At 42.2% G+C, this 21134-nt stretch overlaps 2 protein-coding genes across 9 annotated transcripts in view; one reads left to right on the top strand and one right to left on the bottom strand.

Moving 5' to 3' along the window:
- Positions 1-69: 69 nt before the first annotated feature.
- Positions 70-21134, bottom strand: part of LOC113003657 — a 101650-nt gene continuing 80585 nt past the window's right edge. Inside the window, exons 1-5 of one of the 6 annotated variants that reach the window (XR_005576324.1) lie at positions 5030-5526; positions 2808-4921; positions 1485-1658; positions 687-1051; positions 70-615 (exon numbers count right to left, since the gene is read on the bottom strand). Coding sequence is in view for 1 of the 6 variants with exons in the window: in XM_039457480.1 (XP_039313414.1) it covers positions 912-1051; positions 1254-1344 (231 nt within the window). In the remaining 5 variants the exon portion in view is untranslated. Of the gene's footprint in view, positions 616-686; positions 1052-1253; positions 1355-1484; positions 1659-2807; positions 5527-21134 lie in introns of those variants that run through there. The other 5 variants (XR_005576326.1, XR_005576325.1, XR_005576327.1 and 2 more) reach the window with 5 other exon arrangements.
- Positions 6568-14075, top strand: LOC105207700 (large proline-rich protein BAG6). Of its 3 annotated transcripts, none has more exons than XM_026133995.2 (20): positions 6568-7060; positions 7288-7408; positions 7505-7711; positions 7799-8066; positions 8136-8245; positions 8346-8589; positions 8668-8791; positions 8874-9074; positions 9179-9392; positions 9474-9599; positions 9686-9899; positions 10083-10354; positions 10436-10594; positions 10653-10728; positions 10813-10936; positions 11032-11338; positions 11411-11544; positions 11629-11838; positions 11917-12048; positions 12315-14075. In XM_026133995.2, the coding sequence occupies exons 1-20, from the start codon at positions 6998-7000 to the stop codon at positions 12741-12743; spliced, it is 3735 nt and encodes a 1244-aa protein (XP_025989780.2). In that variant the 5' UTR covers positions 6568-6997; the 3' UTR covers positions 12744-14075. The 3 variants fall into 3 exon arrangements, with proteins under 3 accessions (XP_025989780.2, XP_025989782.2, XP_025989781.2); XM_026133997.2 differs by having other exon boundaries at positions 8154-8245; positions 12315-12743; XM_026133996.2 differs by having other exon boundaries at positions 6998-7060; positions 9480-9599; positions 12315-12743.

Raw genomic sequence — 21134 nt, 5'->3', positions numbered from 1 at the left:
CTCCTCCTCCTCTTCCTCCTTCTCCTCCTCCTCCTCCTCCTCTTCCTCCTCCTCCTCCTCCTCCTCTTCTTCCTCCTCCTCCTCTTCCTCCTCCACCTCCTCTTCCTTCTCCTCCTCCTCCTACCTCTGTTCTCCTGCCGTGCCCCACAACACGTTCCTTACTCCCTCACCGTGGCTACCGCACTTACTCGAGTCCAGTCCCCGGCGGACGTTTTCATCTCTTTTTACATTTATCCAATTATTCCCGGAAGTTTTGATCGCTCTGAAAGAGGGAGATCTCTCTTTCTCTCTCATCTTCACTCATGGATCTTGATACAGGAAAGATGAACTGGAGTTTCATCGAGACAGCCGCCCCGGCGTGGAAGATTCATCAACCTCTTCTTCGCCGTCTGTCGCATCACGCACTCACGCTGCAAACGTTGTTTGCACCGATAAACGGACAGATTGCTCAACTTGTGACCTTTGCTTAACTGCTTCGCACGGTGCACGCACGACATGAAAGAAAATATATAGATAATTCTTTCGCGCGTTCTCTTTCCCATTCGCCGTCCTCCATTGCACTTTCTCCTTTCGTCGCAATGTGTTTCCTCTTTTCATCCCTTATCTAGGCAAAAACTGTAAATCAAAAATCCATTATACATTTTAGAAAATTGTCAACTACAGTAAATTTGATTATATTAACTTACACGTCAGAAAGATATCGGAATTTCGAAGAATAAATTAAGCTGCGATTTTATTTCTTCGTAATATTTGCTTCAAGCCAAGTTCCACGTTCATACAAGACGCATAATTTTTTTTTTCCGAGTGTCAATTCGATGGGATCAGTCGTGGAGCAGCTGTTGTCATTGTCGTTAGGCTCGTTAAGTTTAGGCTCAGCCGATTCATCATCGGCAATTATTAAGGACTCGGAGTCAAGAAGTCGATTTGGAGTATCCTGTCCCTTGCGCCCAAATGCGTTTCAACGAGTGATTTATGACGTCAAGTATCTCAGGTAGCCCAGTAGCTCTCGTCGCGACACCTTCTCTTTTCGCTCCTTTTTCGTTACCTTTGTCTGAAACAGATATATACTCCCGATTTATCTCAGGTATGAAAAGATTGATCTCGGTTCGTTTTAATTGTCACGAGTATCGAAATAATTTTAAAACGTGTCGTCGAAACTGTAACGAGGCTTCTCGTATCGGAATGTAAAGGATCGCAAGAAACGTGGTGCTCTCGCCCACGTTACAAATTGAAGAGATAAATCCTAACTTTACGTTCGTTAATCATCGTAAGGAGAACGATCCCCGGGAGTACGCGTGTCCGTGTCGAGATCGTAAGTGTTCTATCAAGGGTTTCTCTGTTCATCGTAAAATAATATCGATTACTTAATGAGTTCGCCGATGCGGCGACGGCGGCGGCGGCGGCGGCGCTTCACGGGTCGCTTGTCATCCGAGTAAACGCCTCTATCTATATAACGTGGCTGTTTGCGCGCATGATTTACGTACCCATTTATGTGCTGTAACTCGCCAGAGGTATGCCGTGCAAATTCTCGAGTATGGCGCCACCGCGACTCGCCTTTTATCCTCTTTAAGCTATTCCACATTGGCTCCCTATGGCATCTATCTGCACTGGCGCCCCTACAATTCGCCTAATCTCTCCCAGCACAAAAGGTCATCAAACTGTGGACAATGCAACGAAAAATATACAGCTTTAATTTTTTATGTACATTCTCCAGCCGAGGGAGACTAAATTCAACAATTTTTATAGCTGCGCGAGAAACGCAATTTTATATATCCCTCTGTCAGGGCAGAGATGCAAGAGAGATTGAGAGAGAGAGAGAGAGAGAGAGATGGGAGACTCTCTCGTCATCCTTGCCGTTGTCGCTATTATTTGCTGCAGGCAGAGAGTAATACAGGAGCAAGGAAGGAAGTCACACACAACAAGTCGGGAGAAAGGATGGCAGGCAAAACGAAGCAAGACAAGGCGAGGGAAGGCAAAACAAGGCAGAGCGAGGCAGGGCACGAGGCATAAGGTACGAGGTATGAGGCGGAGGGACCTAACTCCGTGCCTCGGTTTAACGAATGCGAGAATGCGGCCTGGCGCCAACGCACACACGGCTGCCGCCGCCGTCGCTGCTGCTGCTGTTGCTGTTGCTGTTGCTGCCGCGCCAGCCGCCCTCAGCCGCTGCGTCACGCGCTCTCGCCTCTTTCGCCAACTTTCTCCCCCCCCCTCTCTCTCTCTCTTTCTCTCTGTTTAATGACCTTACCGGAATTCAAAATACTAAAATGTAACTGATCTTTCAATTCATATGCCCGTCTCGTGTTTGCTTAATATGTGTAAAATACCCCATTGGAATTGCTTTAAAATAGGTGTGGAAATTAATTCGCCCCGTATCTTGAGATGATTATCGTGCTGTATAGCTGCTTGGAAAATACTTGGGTGATTATTCTCTTGTACATAGGAGTGAAGAGTTCTATCTTCAAAAGCAATATATCCAGGTGTTTTTATAATGAGAAGCTTGACGATATGTGTACAATGTGTACAATGTAATAGTGACAATCTTTGACTATATAACTATGGACTGCCAGTTGGTCATTTCGCGCTGTCTTCAACATCACGCTCACCTTCAAAGGTTAAATGGCAGTCCATAGTTGTATAGTCAAAGGTGGCAACGAGCAAAATTCTTGCCAGAGCTGTTTACCCGATCGGTTTAACCGGCCTACTCAACTTGCCAATTTTAACGGCATATATTTTAAAATGACTTGACGTAAGTCTTGATTTTCAAAGAGTAATTACCACGAAATAAAATAAATCTTAATATACTTTACCCTCTCTCCTTTTTCTCTCTCGGCTATCGGCGTCCGTATAAGTACATCGTTTCTCTCCGGCGCTCTGCCTGCATCTGTGTACCGCATAGCTTCGAGGTATGCAGGCAAACTCCTCCTTTTCTTATCGTGAAAAAGAAACGGTGGAGGAAAGAAGCGCGGCAGGAGGGAGCAGAGAGTGGAAGCGGAGCGACGAGGAAGGTAGCGGTGCCGGACATCGCGTCACGAGTATACGCGATAGGCGTTTTACATGCTGCATTGAGATATTGGGAGATAATCGCCTGGCCTGGCGTGGGCGACGAGGACGCTCAGCGTGAAGATCAGCCTGCCTGCGGTTTCGGGGCTACCGGATTTCTCATTTCTAATATCGTCGAGCAATAGAGATACATTGTTCTCCGCGGAGAGATGAAGAAAACGGATATTCTTGAATTCTCGAAGTAAAAGAAAAAAAAACTATTTTTTTACTCAGCCAAAATACTGAAAAAAAACATGGAAATTATTTTTATTTTATTAAAACGTGATACGTTATTTCGATTTTGACAATGATTAAATAAATGAAAGAGACGCGTTTTTAAAGTGACATGAGCTTTGAATTCATTTCCTGCTTCCCACCCACACAATGTCCTAGGTATCTAAGGCTGTCAATTAGTCATTGTATTATATTTTCATTGTTTACACTTATCTTTATACAAAAAACTTTTGGATGAATGCAAAAACTGAATAGTATCTATTTTATTGATAAATGGGAATAAAAAAGAGCAAGTGAGAATACAGATGCGATAAGTGAAGCGCAATTTAATCTTGCGTAAAGATATACTTTTATTCAAAATAGTCGATTGAACGTTTGGGTTTTTCATTTCAAGTCATCACATCATTGTGCAAGACTTGTTTTCATCTTGCATTTGACAGTACGCTATTTGATTATACGCTATTGAAAAACTGGAAAGTATATTGTGAACCTGCCAATTTTGCTTTTCTCTTTTATCAAAGGGAGAGTTATACCACACCGACTTCTCGGAGGTTGTAGTCAAGTCCGAATTATATATGAAAGAAGCAAAAGAAATGTTTGTCTTTGTTTTTTCACGCTTCTGGCATCTGGCCTTTCTTTTTTTCCTCTTCATCTTTTTATTTTTCTTTCTCTCTCCTTCTCATTCGTTCAGTTTACGCGTCGCCGTACCGCGTGGTTGACCGCGAAAGGGCTAAAAGAAGCTGTACGAGGGAAGATTAAGTTAAACACGTCCTGACGATCTAAATCTAGACGGGCGTCGTACAGCCGCGAGTTTGGCCAGCTTTTCTCCGCTTCTAAATTAAATCGCGTTTGAAACCTTTGTTTTGTACGAATTCTCGTTCCGTAGAAGTAGAGGTTTACATTTGGCGAGTTCAGGCCGATCGATTGAACATGATTGGTCCTCACTTCTGGAATTCAACTCATGCATCGGGTCTTAGCCACTTTACCCGCTCGAGCTCGTCCATCATGAATATTTGTCATCTTTCAGACAATTGCAATTTCGCCTGACGATTATTAGACATAGAAATCATACTAATGTATAGCGAGAAACTTTTCGCTCAAGTTAATTTTGCGCTAATTTACATTATTTCTATATCGAGATGTGGATATTTGATTTAATTTTAGTGAAATGGATGAAAGTGAAAATGATTTGCTCGAACTCTAATGTTGAAATTAACAAAGAGCAGAGGATTGTTATTTGGAAATACCACCTGCCCTCCGTAGCCCTCGGGTATCCCAGATGCGAGCCACGTTGAGAGCCTCTGACGCGTGTGTTTACGATGGGGATTTAAAGCCGGCGCCCATCCTCGTGCCTTTTCGTCGCGGCCACGGCCGAATAATCTCCCGGCCCCGAACTTTTCACTTCCATCGCTCTTGCTGAATCTTGTTTTCTTGTACGAACACTGGATTCTCTGGGGCCACGCCATGCTCTCGCCGCGGGCGCGAGGTCCGGGAGGAGACCGGCCCCGGTCGAGCGTCGCGTCGCCCGTCGGTCGTACGGGTTGACGCATCGCGGCGCCCGGCGCCCGGCGCCCGGCGCCCGTCGTCGCGCGTCGGACCCCGAGGAGACCTCCACATCGCGCGATGTAAGACATGCACCCGTCACTTCCTGCACACGATATCAAAACACTATTAACATTCTTCCGACGAATACCTGGCCTGTGAGCAAAACATTCGCGGTTTGCCAGCGGAGTGTCGAGCAAGCAAACCGCCTTACCACAGATTGCAGCGACTGCATCCGTATTAATTTCCTATTTTGCGGAGCTCCTCGTAATCTAATAGCAAACTACCAGTATCCAGTGGAAATGAGACAGAGCGTAAAACGCGAAACTTCAAGATTACGTGGAACTCTTTTTCTACAAAAGATAGTTAAAATAGAAGAGCTCCATATTACAAGAGTAGCGCAAAGAGCGCAAACAACCGCCATTTTGGACCTAATGCTGGTAATTTTTCCAATGTTGAAAAGCGTGTAGACTAGAATCACTGTATATTTATTGGACAACAAACGAACAATCAGGTTCATAATGACGATTGAAAGAGAAAAGCAGCCAATCGGAATACGCGGTATTCGGCATCGCTCGTATATGAGCCATAAAGAGGTTGCGCTATTCCTATAAATATGAAGCTCTAAGTTAAGAGAGAGAAAAGATAGTAATTCGCACGAATCAGAGAGAGAAAGAGAGAGAGACAGACAGAAAATTAAATTTGCGATAAACACTGCAAATCTGTGTGCAAATTTAGCCCTATCTATACTATTGAGAATTAAATTATATTAAATTTTTTAATCGGAGGAAATTCTTCCCTCCTCCTTAAAAAAAAAGAATTATTAAATTGAATTATATATTATTATATCATATATTTTTATGATAGAGATATCATATGGTGTCTCTCCCCTTATGATAAGATGCATACTATACTCAAGTACAGAGATGCAATCGTTGCAACTGGTAAATAGCAAATTGTTGCACTTAAGACGTGTTTCACTCCTGCCCAGACGACGTGTTTCTTTTAAGAAAGTAAAACCGACTTTTCAGAAAAATGGATATTTTATTCTCTTACTCTTTCTGTAACTCTTATATCGCAAATTTCATTTTTCTCAGATATCTGATGTACCTATATTTTTTCCAACGATAAAGAGCAACTATAATTTTTTTAAAATAATCAAATTTCTCTTGTCTCGAGCTATTCGATTCATTGCTCATGCATCGAACGCATTCAAGAATTTATAAATCAAACATTTAACGTTTGATTTAAAAAATCTTTTTTCTTGAGAATAAACAAATTTTTTAATTCATCGATTGCTTAATAGCTTTAATACGCAAATGAAGCTTTTACAGAGCAGAGTTGTATCTAAGCATAATACAAATGATCAATTAAATCGACGAATTAAAATTCGCCTAATATATAATAAAGGTATACGCAAGCGTGTCTTTCGTCAATTTTTCGCAAAATTAAAAGATTTGTTTCATATCCAATATAAAGATTTTTAAACATTCGATTATTTTTATTAAAAAAAAAAGAAAAAGAAAAATGGCTTTGGAATCAAACTCATTCCGCCAAAGAAAAAGAATCCGATTCAAATTTATACATCGTCGCGACACCTGTCGACTAGTTTGCCAGTCTTCAACGCAACACGCAACACATGCGTCGTCACGTCGTCCCTAGGCGGGGCTTTAGGGACTATCACTGCCGCGTGTTGTCAACGCTCGTCGCGTCGTGTTGGTAAAGTGGCATTTTGGGGATTCTGGGTAACGTTCGTCGCGTCCTCCTCTCACCTCCCGACACCCTACATCATCTTCGTGTGCGACGTTATGAATCTCGCGACAAGGGCCAAGCGCGAGGCGAGATTGGCGAGAACGTGCGAGAACGTGACGAGCGAGTGAGCAAAGTCGTGGTTCGGTGAACGTTGCTATTCGACCATTCGTTCACGTCCGATTGCTGTCTTTCTTCTCGTCTCGCGTCGCTAACGAACGCGCAGGAAGAACCGCACGATTTCAACAGCGTGGTGACGAAGCGCCGTAGGCTGCTCGCCGTGAATCGTGAGTAATATCCTGGATATCCTTTGTGCTATCGCACGTGCGTCGTCGTCGTCGCCGCTGCCGCCGCCATCGTCTTCACCACCCGACGGCATCTCCAAGCCATTCACCAGAATCGAGTCCGCGGCTTGCCACGGGCTCACGCAAGGATGATCGACCTAACAGTCAAGACTTTGGACTCGCAGAATCACGTCTTCTCCCTGGAAGACGACGTAAGTCGCCCCCTCCTTCCCGATCCCCGTAATCACGTGTCGATCGCCGCGGTTTGCCGCGATCGGCACGAGTCTGTAGTCTGTAGATGTACTTTAGAAACATCTGGGACAACTGAGACTCGTATACGGCTTGGTACACCGAATATACCCCACCACCCATCCATGGATCTATTTGTTTAATTATATAATGTATCTCTGCATATTCTCTCTCTCTCTCTCCCCTAAAGCAAATCACGGTACGCGGCTTTAAAGAGCACATAGCAGAGTCTGTTGCTGTACCAGCCGATTCACAGAGGTTGATTTATTGTGGACGAGTGCTTCAAGACGAAAAGAAATTAAATGATTATGGTACATATATATATATACGCACATACCTACATAAATAACTTATCGCGTACTAGACCAAGTACGACAGATGTACATTGATGCTACATGATTCTTTAGATGTCAATGGAAAAGTTATACACTTGGTGCAACGCGCGCCGCCTCAACCTGGCCAACACGGCAATGATGGTGGACAGACACAGGGACAGAGGCAAGGCTGGCAGAACTCGCAGAGACCGCACTACCGGGTTACACGCACCCAAATGCATGGAAACGCAATGTACCTGGGTGCCATGTCTGTGCCAGCTGAGATCGTCGAAGGTCATGGTAATACTCCCAAGTTTTTTTTTTTTAATTTTCTCTGCTCGTTTCCTCTTTTCGCATTAATGCATCGCGTTTCAATAATTCTCTCAGGTATACCTCAATTGAGCAACAGTTTGTCGGGTAGTCGGCTGAGTCATGCTGGTCGAATGCTCGATCGTGTAAATGAAGTGCTTGATCGACTTGACGATCCCAGCGCTCCGCCCTTGCATCCGCCCCCAGAGTCAAACCAATCGACGACGCAGCAGCAGCACCACCACCATCATCACCATCACCAGCAGCAGCAGCATCAGCAGCAGCAGCAACAACAACAACAACAACAACCTCAGCAATCGCAAGAATCAGAAATTGAACAAAACGAGTGAGTTGAATGAGCATTTAGGTCATGGATTTTCTCGTGTGAAGCAACAACGTATTTGTAATTCTTTAGGAACAACGATCTTTCCAGAGATGATGGTGCTAGACTTGCCGAGGCAGCTGCAGCAGCTATCACTGCCGCGTTGTCAGCCGCTGGTGCGCGCGCGGTTACGTTATTCAGAGGTTCGTACATATTCAAGCATTTGTCTGCTTTTGAAATGGTCTTAACATAATTTTACATTTTTGCAAAATGTGATATCTTTGAATGCTTGGCAATATTTAGGAAGCAGTTATAATGGTGGAAATGCGAGAACTTCGAGCGACACGAACGAGCATCAAAGTGATGCGCAACCACCTCAGTCGCAGTCGCAGTCACAATCGCAAGCGCAATCGCAATCACAGCCTCAGGCACAACCGCAACCGCAGGCACAATCGCAACAGCAATCGCAACAACAGGCACAAGCAACTACGGATGCAGGAGCAACATCGAGTAACGCTGGCCAAAGTAGACGAACTCAGCAGCAGGAGTATATATCAATTTAGATATTCAATGAGTTAATTAATAGATGTAGATATATATGATTGTTAATTATTTGTTTCTTTAGTCTCCCGCGACCTCCGCAAATGGCAGAATTATTGCAAAGACTGTGCAACACTCAAGATCGATTGAGACCATACTTGGAACGTTATTGTATGCTGACGCTTCTCGATCCTTCGCTACCGCCCGGAGTAAGTCAATAAATGATCTCATTGATCGTGAAACACATTGAAATAAAATTTCGCTTTACTAATGTGACTAATGTTCGCTTAGTCTGGACCGAACACCGTGGAAGAAAGTCAAAGAATAGTGGATGGAGTTAGTGAAATTCTGCATCTTATGTCGCATAGCTGTCACGCGCTGAGTGATATTATAATTGACATGAGTCAACCACCTCCTAGAAACTTGCGGTGCCGACCAATAATAGTACAACACTCGGCTATTCTTCAGCCCGGTATACCGATTCAAGTTGAAGTGAGCATATTGATTAAAAATACACGAGATGTAACTTGACACCGCGCATCTATTTGTCCATGCAATTGATATTGTCTCAACATTCCTTTCTTTATTTTTTATAGGCTCATATCAGTTTGAATGGTCGCAGCGCTAATAATAATAACAGCAACGATGAGGCAACAGAATCTGGTAATCAGGCGCAGTCAGACAATGCGGAATCGGCAACTTCGTCGCGTGTTAATACCGAGGAAGGTAATCAAGAGCGAGAATCTGGCGACAATACGGCGCAGTCGCAGGCAGAACGGTCGCAACAAGATCAGAGCCAATCGCCTTTCGGTACGTTTCGTTACTATAACGCAATATTGCGATACAATTCTACACATTCAAATGCTAGACTGTCAGAATACAATTTTCTAGATACAGTATTTAATTTGCCGAACAACGTTGAGGTATTAATGGAAGTTAGTAGTTCTGAAAGCAATATCGATGCTGGATCGAGCAATGAACAGAACGCACCAGGCAGTGAAAATAACAACAACGCCCGTAAGTTGGCATCGTCGTATATTGTCACGTGACGTGTTCGACAAGAGAAATTGATGTTTACCTATTCGACATTTCCTATTTTGCAGGCAGGACAAACGTATTTCCGTTCGGCACGCCACCACCGCCGTATTTCATGCGTAACTTTATGCAAGCCGTTGCCGGACACATGGTGCACGGCGGTATCACTACTACAACTATAAGCACGAGAAATCCTCCCGTTTCTACAGTAGGAGCGCAACAGGGTATTTCCACGTCGATGGATAGTGGCAGCACGAATACTGGTCAAAGCACTCAAGCACGGTAAGACTAGCCAACCTAACGTTCGATATGACTATCGACGGTATGATTATCTATGATACTGCATTTTTGTTATCTGCATTTTTGTTATGTTATCACATCATTTTATAACTTGTGTAATATTTTTCTTATATTCACTTTTTAAGTACTGATATCTAATATATTAAATAATTCTGAAATATACAGGAGCAATACTGGTACTCATCCTACTACCGCTACGCAAACTCGAAGTACGTCACGACCGCATGTGTTCCATCACCATGCTCATCCAATGGGTCTCGGCATGAGCATCGGGCTCGGTTTAGATTTCGATCCCTACCTTCCATGTAACTCGCACCATGTGTACCGTTCTCCGAATACCACGTCCAGCAGCGCGACTGGCGTAACAACTTCTTCGCAAACAACACGCACGGCATCGACAGCTACAGCGGATGCTCAAAATCAAACGAATCAAACTGGTAGGTATAAGAGGATCAAGATGCGTATTTATTTTCATAAATACGCATTTTTATAAATACAATTCGAAAAATATTTTCTAGCGACGACTTCGACTACAACCAACAGTGCCACTTCTACAAACACAACATCGGCGACGAATGCAGAATCAGCTAATAATGCCTTAGTGAATTTATTGCAACAAATATTGAATCAGTCGGCGGGCGGTCAATCACAACCCAACATCAGCATCAATAGCAACGGTAATTGAAACTGAAATACTGGCGAATTGAAATATTATTGACATTAATCATGTTGCAGCTCCTTTGATGGAAAGTCTTGGGAATATAATGCAAATGCTTGGTAACAATATACACGTAGGATTTTTGAGTGATAGGTGTGTTAAATTATGATTAAAGAATTAAAAGAAGAGTCTTAATTATGAATATTACACTAATCATATGATTCTTTTGATAATTAGCTCAATTGGAAATGCTCCTACATTGGCCGACCTGTTTGAGGGTGGAGGTCTATCTATGGATCTCTTTACGTCGCACGAATCTGGCAGAGAAGAGAACTTTCTCGTCGACCTCTTCGTATTGCTGGTAACTTTATCACTGCATTGTTACATCTATTACGCGTTATCGGATATGAAATATATCGTTTATAATATATTATGAAAAATTCGTACCCTATATAGGCACAATCTATGACTCTTGACGGATTGGTCAGAGTACGTCTCGGTCAGTGGGAGCCTATTGCTCGTCTTCGAAGACCACTAGAAGAGTTCCTAGGGTACACGTTCGCAAACGTCTCATCGCCGGAGGCCCTTCAAGAGCAAGCAACCGAGCGTTTACTTTCTCAACTAAGACCTCACATTCAGAATCTTTTAGCGTCTGAGGAAGACACCAATGGCAGGAGTGGATCTCGCGTTGATGTTTGCGCGACCATTGAATCGTTGATTGCGCGACACGCAAGAAATATACTTAGAATCTTATTTGATACCGGTTGGTATTTTAATTCTACATATTGCGCACATTTTAAAAGCAATAGATCAAGTGTATGCATTGAATTTACAGGAGTCGACGATGCAAGGTTCGGACAGGACATATTGAACATCCTAATTAATATGTGCAGTCAAATCTGTACGGTACTTCGGTACTCGCTACGCGGTGGCCAAGCTGGGTTGGAGGCGATCGCGACGCGTTTTATGGTGAGTCTTAATTTTTTTTTTAATCTGATACAAGAATATGAAAAAAATTTACCCACTAACACGATTTGATTGCTTTGATCTTAGCGTGACTTGATGGATGGTGGCAATCCCGCTCTTCTCCAGTGGGTATTAAACGGATTTATCACTCATCTTCGTACTTACTTTTTGTGTGTACCACAACCTCCGGATTCGGAAATCATACCGCTTTTAGTGTACAGGGACGCATCGACCCAAGCGTCATCGGTATCGTCGGCTTCGACCCGACAATCTACACAAGCGCAACCAGAAGATGAGGTAATCAATTCTATCCTATCATTTTTTTATCGTTATAATACAATAATGTGAAAAGGATAATAATAAATGCATGTATAGCCGATGGAAATTGAAACTCTGGAGCAACAGCAACAGCAGCAGCAACAACAACAACCAGCACGCGAAAGTTCAATACCTGAAGATCGAGAAGAAGTCCCTGAAACATTCCCTGGCCACGAAGCTTTACCTTCGGTATGTTAATACAAATACATAGAGAAAGAATTTTTGTGTTTAAATAATTAGGATTTTTATAGGCCAAGAGATCAGAAATAAAAGATTAGCTACTTTCCAAACTTATTGCGATGGTTACCGAAGTTACTACAGTGGTCTCTTGGTCTATTAAATATTAGTAAACAAATTTCTGTAGAAATTTCTTAGTGTACATTTAGAAATAATTTAGTATAACAGCGCTATTTAGCAACATGTATATATCAATAGGTGAATATATTATTTTCTAGGATTGGATGCCAATTATTGCTCGTGACGGCGTGAGACAGCGTAGACAGTTGCAGATGCAGGGTGTAACGCCGAATAGCGGCGTGACAACATTTAGTGACGCATATCTAGGCGGTTTACCGAGCAAACGTCGCAAGTTGATTGAACAGCAGAAACCGCGGTTACTAGTTAGCCCCACGCCGAATCATCATTCAACGATAGCAGCGTCCATGGAACGGCTGGTCAGAGAGGGAGTTGGTCGAGCTGGCGTCGAGGAGGTCGAGGGTGCCGCCGTGGCCGTTGCGGCAGATCCCGCTGTGCGACGCGCGTTTGGTCAAGCGATCAGGGATTGTTTAAATCCGTGTCGATATGGCACGCCGGACTTTCCAGATCCATTGCGTTTCCCGAACGCGACTAAATATTTTGCGGATCAGGATCGCCCGCCGAAATAATAGCCCCAACGGCAAGATATAATATCGTATTTCTGACTTGCGCTACCAGATTAAAGGAGTTTAGGTTGAAATTAAGAAATAGGAGACGGCTCTTGTCCTGAGAGAGGATTGACAAGGAGCGATTGGATCGCGTGGACAATTTCACATAAAAAGAAAAAAAATATTTTCTCTCCTCTCGATGAAGAGAGAGAATAAATTATATTTCTAACTGGATAATTGGCACGGTGCAAATGTATCTACGTATTACCTATATGCTCATATCAATATCTGCTTTGATAGAATCACACTCTGATAGAACTACTTTGTGGATTAAGTTTATAATAAAATAATATTTACGATTTTTTTTTTAATTAAATTTTCCATCGAGTGTCAATTTCAAGAAAAATCGACATCAATTTCAAGAAAAATCGACATCAATTTCATAAAAATTAACATGGGAAATTTAGGTCATAATTTTCACTAAAAAATACAAATATCTTTGTATATACATAAGTGTAAAAATTGTTGACTGTGCACTCATCCATTTATAATTTTTGCACCTGTTCACCTATTAGTTTTGAAATGTCTCCCGCTTGCGTAAAATGCTTTTTTTCTATGTATAGTTACTCTTTCCCTATTAAGTTGATCGTTACAAAATGTTGTGACTTTGAAATAATCGTAAAAAAAGAACTTTTCGAATTTGATAGATTTTCTTTTGGTAGTCACAACATGCCTATACGACATTAAAGAATTGTTTTGTTAAAGTATTTAAAAATTTAGTTAAAGATTAAAATTAATTTGTTGTCGAGCTATCAAGCTCGATAATATAAAAATAATATAATTGAGAATAATTAAAATGTAGAACACTTAAACATGATAAGCAATGCTGCAAAAGGTTTTAATATTTTAACTTCTACATAATTATTTTGATGTGACTTCAAAAAATTTCTTGTGATTCAAAAGAGATTTTTTATATCTAGCTACATTTTTGGATACTTGAACAAAACTAATCTTTCTATGTGTGAAAGTTGCACGTTTTATCGAAAGCGGCAGCGTTACAAATTTCATAAAATTTATCGTAAACGTGTTTTATGCAAATAATCAGTTTTTTTTTTAGATTCGATCGTCCGAGAATATTGTATCCTTTTGTCCGAAGTTATGTTTCGAAGTTATGTCCTTTTTACAACGCATATTCTCGTAACACGAGTCATACGACGAGAATAACAACCAAATTAACGCGTAAGTGCGTGATCATGATAACTTATATATGTGAAGTATGTTTAATCGTTCTAATAACTAAACAGTTGTACGAGAAAAAAGAAAGAAAAACAATAAAGTTGTGTATCCCTTTTCCTTTGTCTTTCCACATCGATCTGCACCTCTGAGTGTAGTGGTAAAATCATCGATTATACCATCGGGTAATCTGGCTTGAATTAATTTTTAAAAGGATTATGAGGACCATTAGTTTTCTCACTAGAGCGATATCAAGACAAAAGTGAATGCTGCTTAATGCCTAGGATTAACGCAAAACACCCTCTTGATAGGTAAACGTGAAGTAAATGGTTAATCATTATCCACGATAATTAGATGACATTATACATTAGAATATTTATGGAAATTAAATTAGAAATGTAACATTATTTTATTGCTGTTAATTTTATTTGTTCCTTTTTTTCTTTAATTTCTCATTTATCGAATAATCGAAGCCAATTACAAAAATGGGACGTATCGTGTACCGCGCGGCATCATCGTAATACGTAACATCTGTAATACGTAAGAGCGTTGGTAATTACACGCGTGACTGCCTATCGCGCGGCCACCGAGAAATCGGATCGCTTAACGTACGGTCCACCTCCGCGCGTACCCGATATCGTCGATTAAATTTTCATAATCGCACGCGGCATCGGGACGGAACCATTATCGAGATCGTAATCGTGATCCGTGACGTAATTGGAAAGGGGATAGCTCGCAATTTTTAACTCGTTGATGGCGTCACCGTCGCGTCGGCGCTTCGGGAGCGACAACCAATTCGAATTTGCGCTCGGTTCGCGGGAGCGCGAGCGGGCTTTTCATAAATCCTATTTCGAGTATCTCGTAACTAACGTGGACAAATTTCGCTCGATTCGCGATAATCCTATTTGCGCGCGCGCAATCTGGAAAAATCTGAATTACAAAAATTCCCGATCGATAATCGGAGTGTTTACTCCGGTAGAGCGATAAAAACAAATGCAATTTAATTTCCGCGAGAGAGAAACGAGCGCGCTATCATCGGTGGCCACTCTCGAGAATCTTAGATCGATGAGATCAGATTCCGCGCGATTCCATCACCCGTGCTGACTGCTGTGTATTGGTCAGGGTAAAGCGGCTCTTTGATCACCCGGCGGTACTACACCACGATCGAGCGATACGAAGCGAGACTTATTCCTCGCCGTTGCGGCGTGTAGGCCAGTGTAGGCCGATCCCCGATCCCCGATCCTCCTCCCGCGAATTACGAATTACAACGTAACGCCATGTAATATCTCTTTCTTGCGCGGAGAGGGGAGGATCGTTACACGCTCGACCGAGTGTTCGTCCGACTCGGAGTACGACGACGACGACGTCGTTGAACCGCAATTTCGAGAAACGATCCGGAAAAGAGAGGCGTCAGTATTAATTGGTCGCGGACGAGGAACACGAGGGCGACGTCCTTCGCTTCATCGAGGGGCATTTTTCTGTTTTTTTTTTTGCCCAAGGCGAAGACGACGATGACGAGGAGGAGGATAACAGGAGGAGGAGAAGGAGAAGAAGGACGACGACGACGACGAAGAGAAGCGTTCCCTCGCTTCTCTCTCTCTCTCTCTCTCTCTCTCGCAGTTTCCTTTTCGCGCCTAAAGCAGAAGAGACCAACGGGAATACAGCGGCTCTCTTCCTCCCTCCTGGCCTCACGTCATTCGCCGCCGGGGTATATCCTCGACCGCGTATACCGCGCTTACACCACGTCCACACGTACGTACACGCGCGTACACACCGCGCGGTCGAAGGCTCGCGGGGGAAGAGAGCGCGTAGAAAGGCATAATAAAGGCAGGTAGAGCTAGAGTATACGATGTCCGCGCGGACTCGACGAACGGCTGTCGGGCGGCGCGGCGCGGCCGCGATTGGCTGCCGAACCGCCGTTCTTTCGGCCGGATTGGCCTTTTTCATCGCTCGACGACGCCTCTTTATTCGACGCGGGGCGTCGCCGTTCATTTTTATGCGCGCAGGTTGGCTATGTCACGTCGGGCGCGATTCTTATAGGCCGCGTCTCGAGCGTCTCCGCGAGGCTCGGTCGAGTCGGATCCGCGCGGACTGTTCCGTTGGTTGTTGGGTCGCTGCCGCTGCCGTTGCTGCTGTGGCTGTGGCTGCCGACGCTGCCGTCGCTCTCCGTTGCTGGTGCTGCCGCTACGAGGCCGAGGTTAAGACGCCTTGGCAATCAAGTAGAACCTCGGGCAAGCAGGGCCGGTTACAGGCGCGCGCGCGCGGCGGCGGCATCGCGTCGGTACACAGAGGAAAGAGAGAAGGAGCGAGAGAAAACGTACATGAAGGCGGCCATATTTAGAAAAGGAAATCAGCGAAGAGCATTTCGCGCCGCGTACCACCGAGCTACTCCTCCTCCTCCTCCTCCTCCTCCTTCTCTTCTTTGCGACCCTCCATTCCACAAGTACGAGCGACGACCACCTTATCGTTTCGCTCTCGTTCTCCGGTTCTCCGGTTCGATCTCTACACCAGGGGCTCTTTCCGCAGCCTGTCGCTCCAATGGATTTGACAGATGAAAAGTAACAGGCCGTGTCTCTCTCTCTCTCTCTTTCTCGCATCGATACTTCTTCGCCGTGGCGAATATTAACGTGGAAAGGCGGGGGAGGGGAGAGGTGCGAAATAAGTCACGTACTTTTTTTTGTGTGTAACGGCGTCCCGGCGCTAATAACGAATCGTCTTTTCCTTCGTCTACCTCTCGTTCCCCTGATTTCTCACTCTCTCTCTCTCTCTCTCTCTCATTTTTTTTGTTTTGTTATTTTTTTTATGTTTGCTTTTACATTTTACTTTCTATTTTATTTATCAATGTCATATGTATTCTCATTAGTATAAGAATCTTGTCAATTTTTGTATTCTTAGAGGGCTGCCCTCTAGGAATATTAATAAACGTTTAGTTAGTAAGTCAGCCAGTCTCTACTTCCTTCCCTCCTCGCTATGCGGGAAAACGCTAGCGGAACCTCTTTTCCGCGCGCAAATGTCGATCGGTATACTGCGCGCGTAATCACGTGCGGAGTTTTCCGACGGCTTTTTTGTAGTTGCGGAGCTGCCTGTCGACAAAGGGGGGGAAGCTGAAAAGCTTTTTCCGTATTGCACTTACATGGCACATAACGCGATTTCTTCGCGTTCTCTTCCGCTTCCCCCCCTCCCCCCCCCCCTCCGACTTCTCTACCATTCTTTCTACGTTTTTCACGCGCACATGCGAAAAGTTTCGTTGTTTTCGTAATATACCATCCACATCGCAATGGTCATTTTCTCTGTCAAATTAGACGCTCGCGATTCGGCTCGATATGTTTATACCTTTTGCCAAGGAAAGATCGAGTCGGTATTAGGCCTGTTCTTTTTAGCTGAACTGACTGCACTAGTTTACAATTTATCTTCTTTTCTTCACGTTGAAAGAAGAAAGATAAACTCTGAACTAGTGCAGTCAGTTCAGCTAAAAAGAACAGACCTATTGCCTAAAAAATTTACGGGACGCGGGAGATTTTCGCGCGTCCGTTCAAAAATGACAAGATGCACGGCAGGCATGAATTTCGAGTGTGACGAATGGAGAAGGCCCGAATTGATCGTCGAAAGCTCGCCAGCTCGGTCGTGCAGATTCCCAGAGGAAAGAATGATTTCGGACGGGAATCGGAAGTCGTCGTTGTCATTCGCACGCACGCACGCACGCACGTACGCACGCGCACGTCGGTGCATCCGCGTATTCCCGCGCTGATTTACGCTCGAGCCAATTGGCAGCCGTTGCAGCCGCTCGGAATAATGCCAATTAACACGTTTCTCGATGAGTCAACCGACTAGTCGAGTTCGAATTCGAATGGACGACTATTCGAATAAAGCCTTTCGGCTCGTAATATTTTCTAGAACAAATTGTGCGTACAGAAAAAAAGAGAGGGCAAACGCATCATCGTCAAAATCGAAATCGCGCGCTTTAGAAAAAAATCGCCAATTATACCAGCACTGCCTTTTATTTTCTATTAATATTACTTACAAGCTAAAAATAAAATTTAAAAATTATACATATACAAACAAATTATACATATACACTAGAAAGTGTCTTTTATCAGATGCTATAACAGTTTTTATAATATTATATCGTATTTTGTAATAATTAATGTTTTTTTAATATACAGGAAAAGAGCTAAGAAATTAAATTCTAAAATTGGCACCTTACACCCTAGACAACTTTTGTGAAGTTGGCGCTACTTTTACTTACAATAAAATTTGATAAAAATAAACATAAGTTTCGGTTATCCCCCGAAGAGTTTTTGATCGATTAAAAAAAAGAATTTTGTCCATTAAAGCGATAAAAACATTTGAAGAAACAGGGGTGAGTGGGAGGACGAGTAATTTGACAATTTTGCAATTTTTAAGAGCAAAAAAATTTTTTCAGAAATTCTGCAATTTCTTTAAAGTTCTGATAACCCCCATAGAGTTCCATCGATTATCTTTAATGATCAAACATGCTAAAATTGAAACAAAAAAATTTTGTCTCTTTGAAGTTGTAGAATTATTAAGTTAGCCCTCCGTTTCTTCAAATGGTGTTTTTATCGCTTTAATCGACGAAACTCTCTTTTTTTTTTTAAAATCGACCGAGAACTTTAGAACTCTTTGGGAGATAACAAAAATTGTGCTTATTTTTTTCAAATTGAAGAAAAGTGGGGCCAACTTCACAGAGATGTCGGCAGCCGATACTCATCTACGCGATAGAAAAGTATTTCGCTCTTGACGTAGTACCAGTAATTGGTGTACGAAAGCTTGAAAGCGAGAAGTGACCGGCGAGGAGTGAAAAAAAAAGAAGCTGGATCGATAAGCTGGATAAACGAGACGTTCTCTTATATTTACAAAAATAATCCCGCTAAGTAAAAGATCGAGCGTGTGTATCGAGAACGGCGCCATTCGATCGAGGTTCTGGTTATAGAAAATATTATGTTTTGTAGAGCGCGCGCGATAACGCTGATGATAAAGCCCGGCGAGTTTTTCGCTTTGGACAAGTGATCTCTGAATGCGTTCCCGGGATCACGGGGGTAAACGAGACGCGCGAACATTATCGCGCCACTTAGTTGTACCGCGTACGCGCGTTATCTTTTAAAGCCGTAACATTCTTACCACTCTTAAGTCCGTCCGTCCGTCCGTCCGTCCAAGCGGAATGTCGATAAGGCACGAGATAACATGAGACAGCGGCATTTTCTGCCGAGTGCTCTATTTTGACATCGCGACCCGATAATAGCGTATCTCCGTACACGTACACCTATCTCGAGTGTTAATGATACCCCAAATATACACAAATATATATACGAGTATAATGATAACGGGAGCAAAGAGCCAAGAGGAGCGTTCACAGAAGTAAAAAAGGCAAGTGGAACAAACAGATTATCGATATATTTCTTTGAAAAATACACAGTAACGTCCATCAGTTTCGATCCAGCTTTCGATTCGCTGGCTGAGAAGTTACTTTTTTTGGTTAATATAATTTTGCATGGTTCTTTGATTGTGGGAATAACAATACCTTTTAACCTTTTAACCTTTTTCGTCACGCCGCTTTCTCTAATTGTGCAGAGAATATCGGATCTCTCAACACGTGAGAACATCTGTGCGCTTGACAAATAATTTTTCCTTTTCTTTACTTGTAAATTTTCAATGCAAATTTTGAATGCAGGCGTGACGCCTTTTCAACTTAACTTATTGGCATGTATCTCTCTTGAAATTACTCTTGGAAATGCTGTTTCTCTTGGAAGATGCTTTCTTTTTATAACGTCTTTTCTTTCTTTTTCACGATACATGTATTCCTTGTAAAAACTTTCAAAAATTACTATTGATGCTTCCTGTCAAAAATTGATCTCCTATTATGATCTCCTATTGAAGATATAATTTCTCCTCACTTTGGTAGAGTTTTCAGCTCTGAAGGACTAGAGCCTAAAATGTGACTAGTATCTAAAATAGGTCATAACATGTGTGGTGCACTAATCATATTCTTCTCCCTTCAATATGAATACTCTGTGGATGTAATTGCTTTTTTTAAAATAAGTACGACATCGCATGCTTTTCTCGTTTTCTGATTATCCTTTTCTAATTATTTTACAAGAATGACTCCTAAAAGAAGTCTCATCACGATTAAAGATAAAAATGTTTAAAAAAAAACTAGAAACTATGAGTAAGAAACACACTAAAAAAAATTTTTATTATTTTTACCTTGAAAAACTTTTCACTCGGATATATGTTTTCTAACATTTAACACTGTATTATTGTTTCAAAATTCAGTTTCTGCATTTCTCCAAAAGATTTTTGTATAAAGTGTAAACAATCAAAATGTGATACAATAACTAAATGAAGATATCTTTCGGTGATGAAAATTATTGTCAATAGGAAGCAGGAAATGAATTCAAGGCTCATGTTATTTAAACAAACACACATTTCTTTTGTATTTATTTAATTATTAAAAACCCAACAATATTAAACAATATCAACATAACGATAAATATAAAAAAAAATAAATTCTGGAATCTTTTAGTTTTTTGCAAAAATGCAGTTTTTATCTTAAAAAAAAAAAAAAAAAAAAACTAGTTTCTTATTCGGTTTCTCACTTTAATGAAAAATATCCGTTTTTTTTTCTCTAATCACGAGCCTCTCGCGTCGATAAATTATCATTTGGATTGTTAAAGACTGGTCTCACCAGCTTTGATTAACCGATTAATCGATAGATTAAACTCATGAATTGCTGACTGCAAAATTTAAGACTGATTTTTTATTTTTAAATTTTTTATTTTTTATTAAAAAAATTAAATATTAATTTAAAGTGTTGTATTTTATATGTTGTATAGATAATAATTTGAAAAATTTGGATAAATAAAATAATACAATAAATCTGAAATTTTACAGTTGGCTGTTGTTAAATCGACCGATCGGAAGCTAATCAGAAATGGTGTGACAAGCTGTTATATCCCCATTAATTAAATTCCCGGGCGTGTTTTCTCTCCAGTTTTTTCTGGAGAGAACAATTGATCGCTCTTAGAAATTCTGAAAAGGATCCCGTGCGGTCATTTCAGTTTTTCCTTCGCGGAGGGGAGTCTCGTGTCTCGTTCACGGTTAGCCCTGAACAGTCGGACAACCGAACCGCGTGACCGGAAAGTTCGTCGTTGAAAAGAGGAA

Source organism: Solenopsis invicta, chromosome 14 (genome assembly GCF_016802725.1).
Source record: "Solenopsis invicta isolate M01_SB chromosome 14, UNIL_Sinv_3.0, whole genome shotgun sequence".
NCBI classification, from domain to species: domain Eukaryota; kingdom Metazoa; phylum Arthropoda; class Insecta; order Hymenoptera; family Formicidae; genus Solenopsis; species Solenopsis invicta.
Note: the sequence above shows the minus strand (reverse complement) of the source record. Positions and strands in the feature narration are given on the sequence as shown.

Coding starts and splice junctions, on each gene's coding strand:
- LOC105207700 (XM_026133995.2), top strand. CDS start 6,998: ATGATCGACCTAACAGTCAAGACTTTGGACTCGCAGAATCACGTCTTC. Junction 7,409..7,504: donor AAAGAAATTAAATGATTATG/GTACATATATAT, acceptor ATGATTCTTTAG/ATGTCAATGGAAAAGTTATA. Junction 12,049..12,314: donor GCCACGAAGCTTTACCTTCG/GTATGTTAATAC, acceptor ATTATTTTCTAG/GATTGGATGCCAATTATTGC.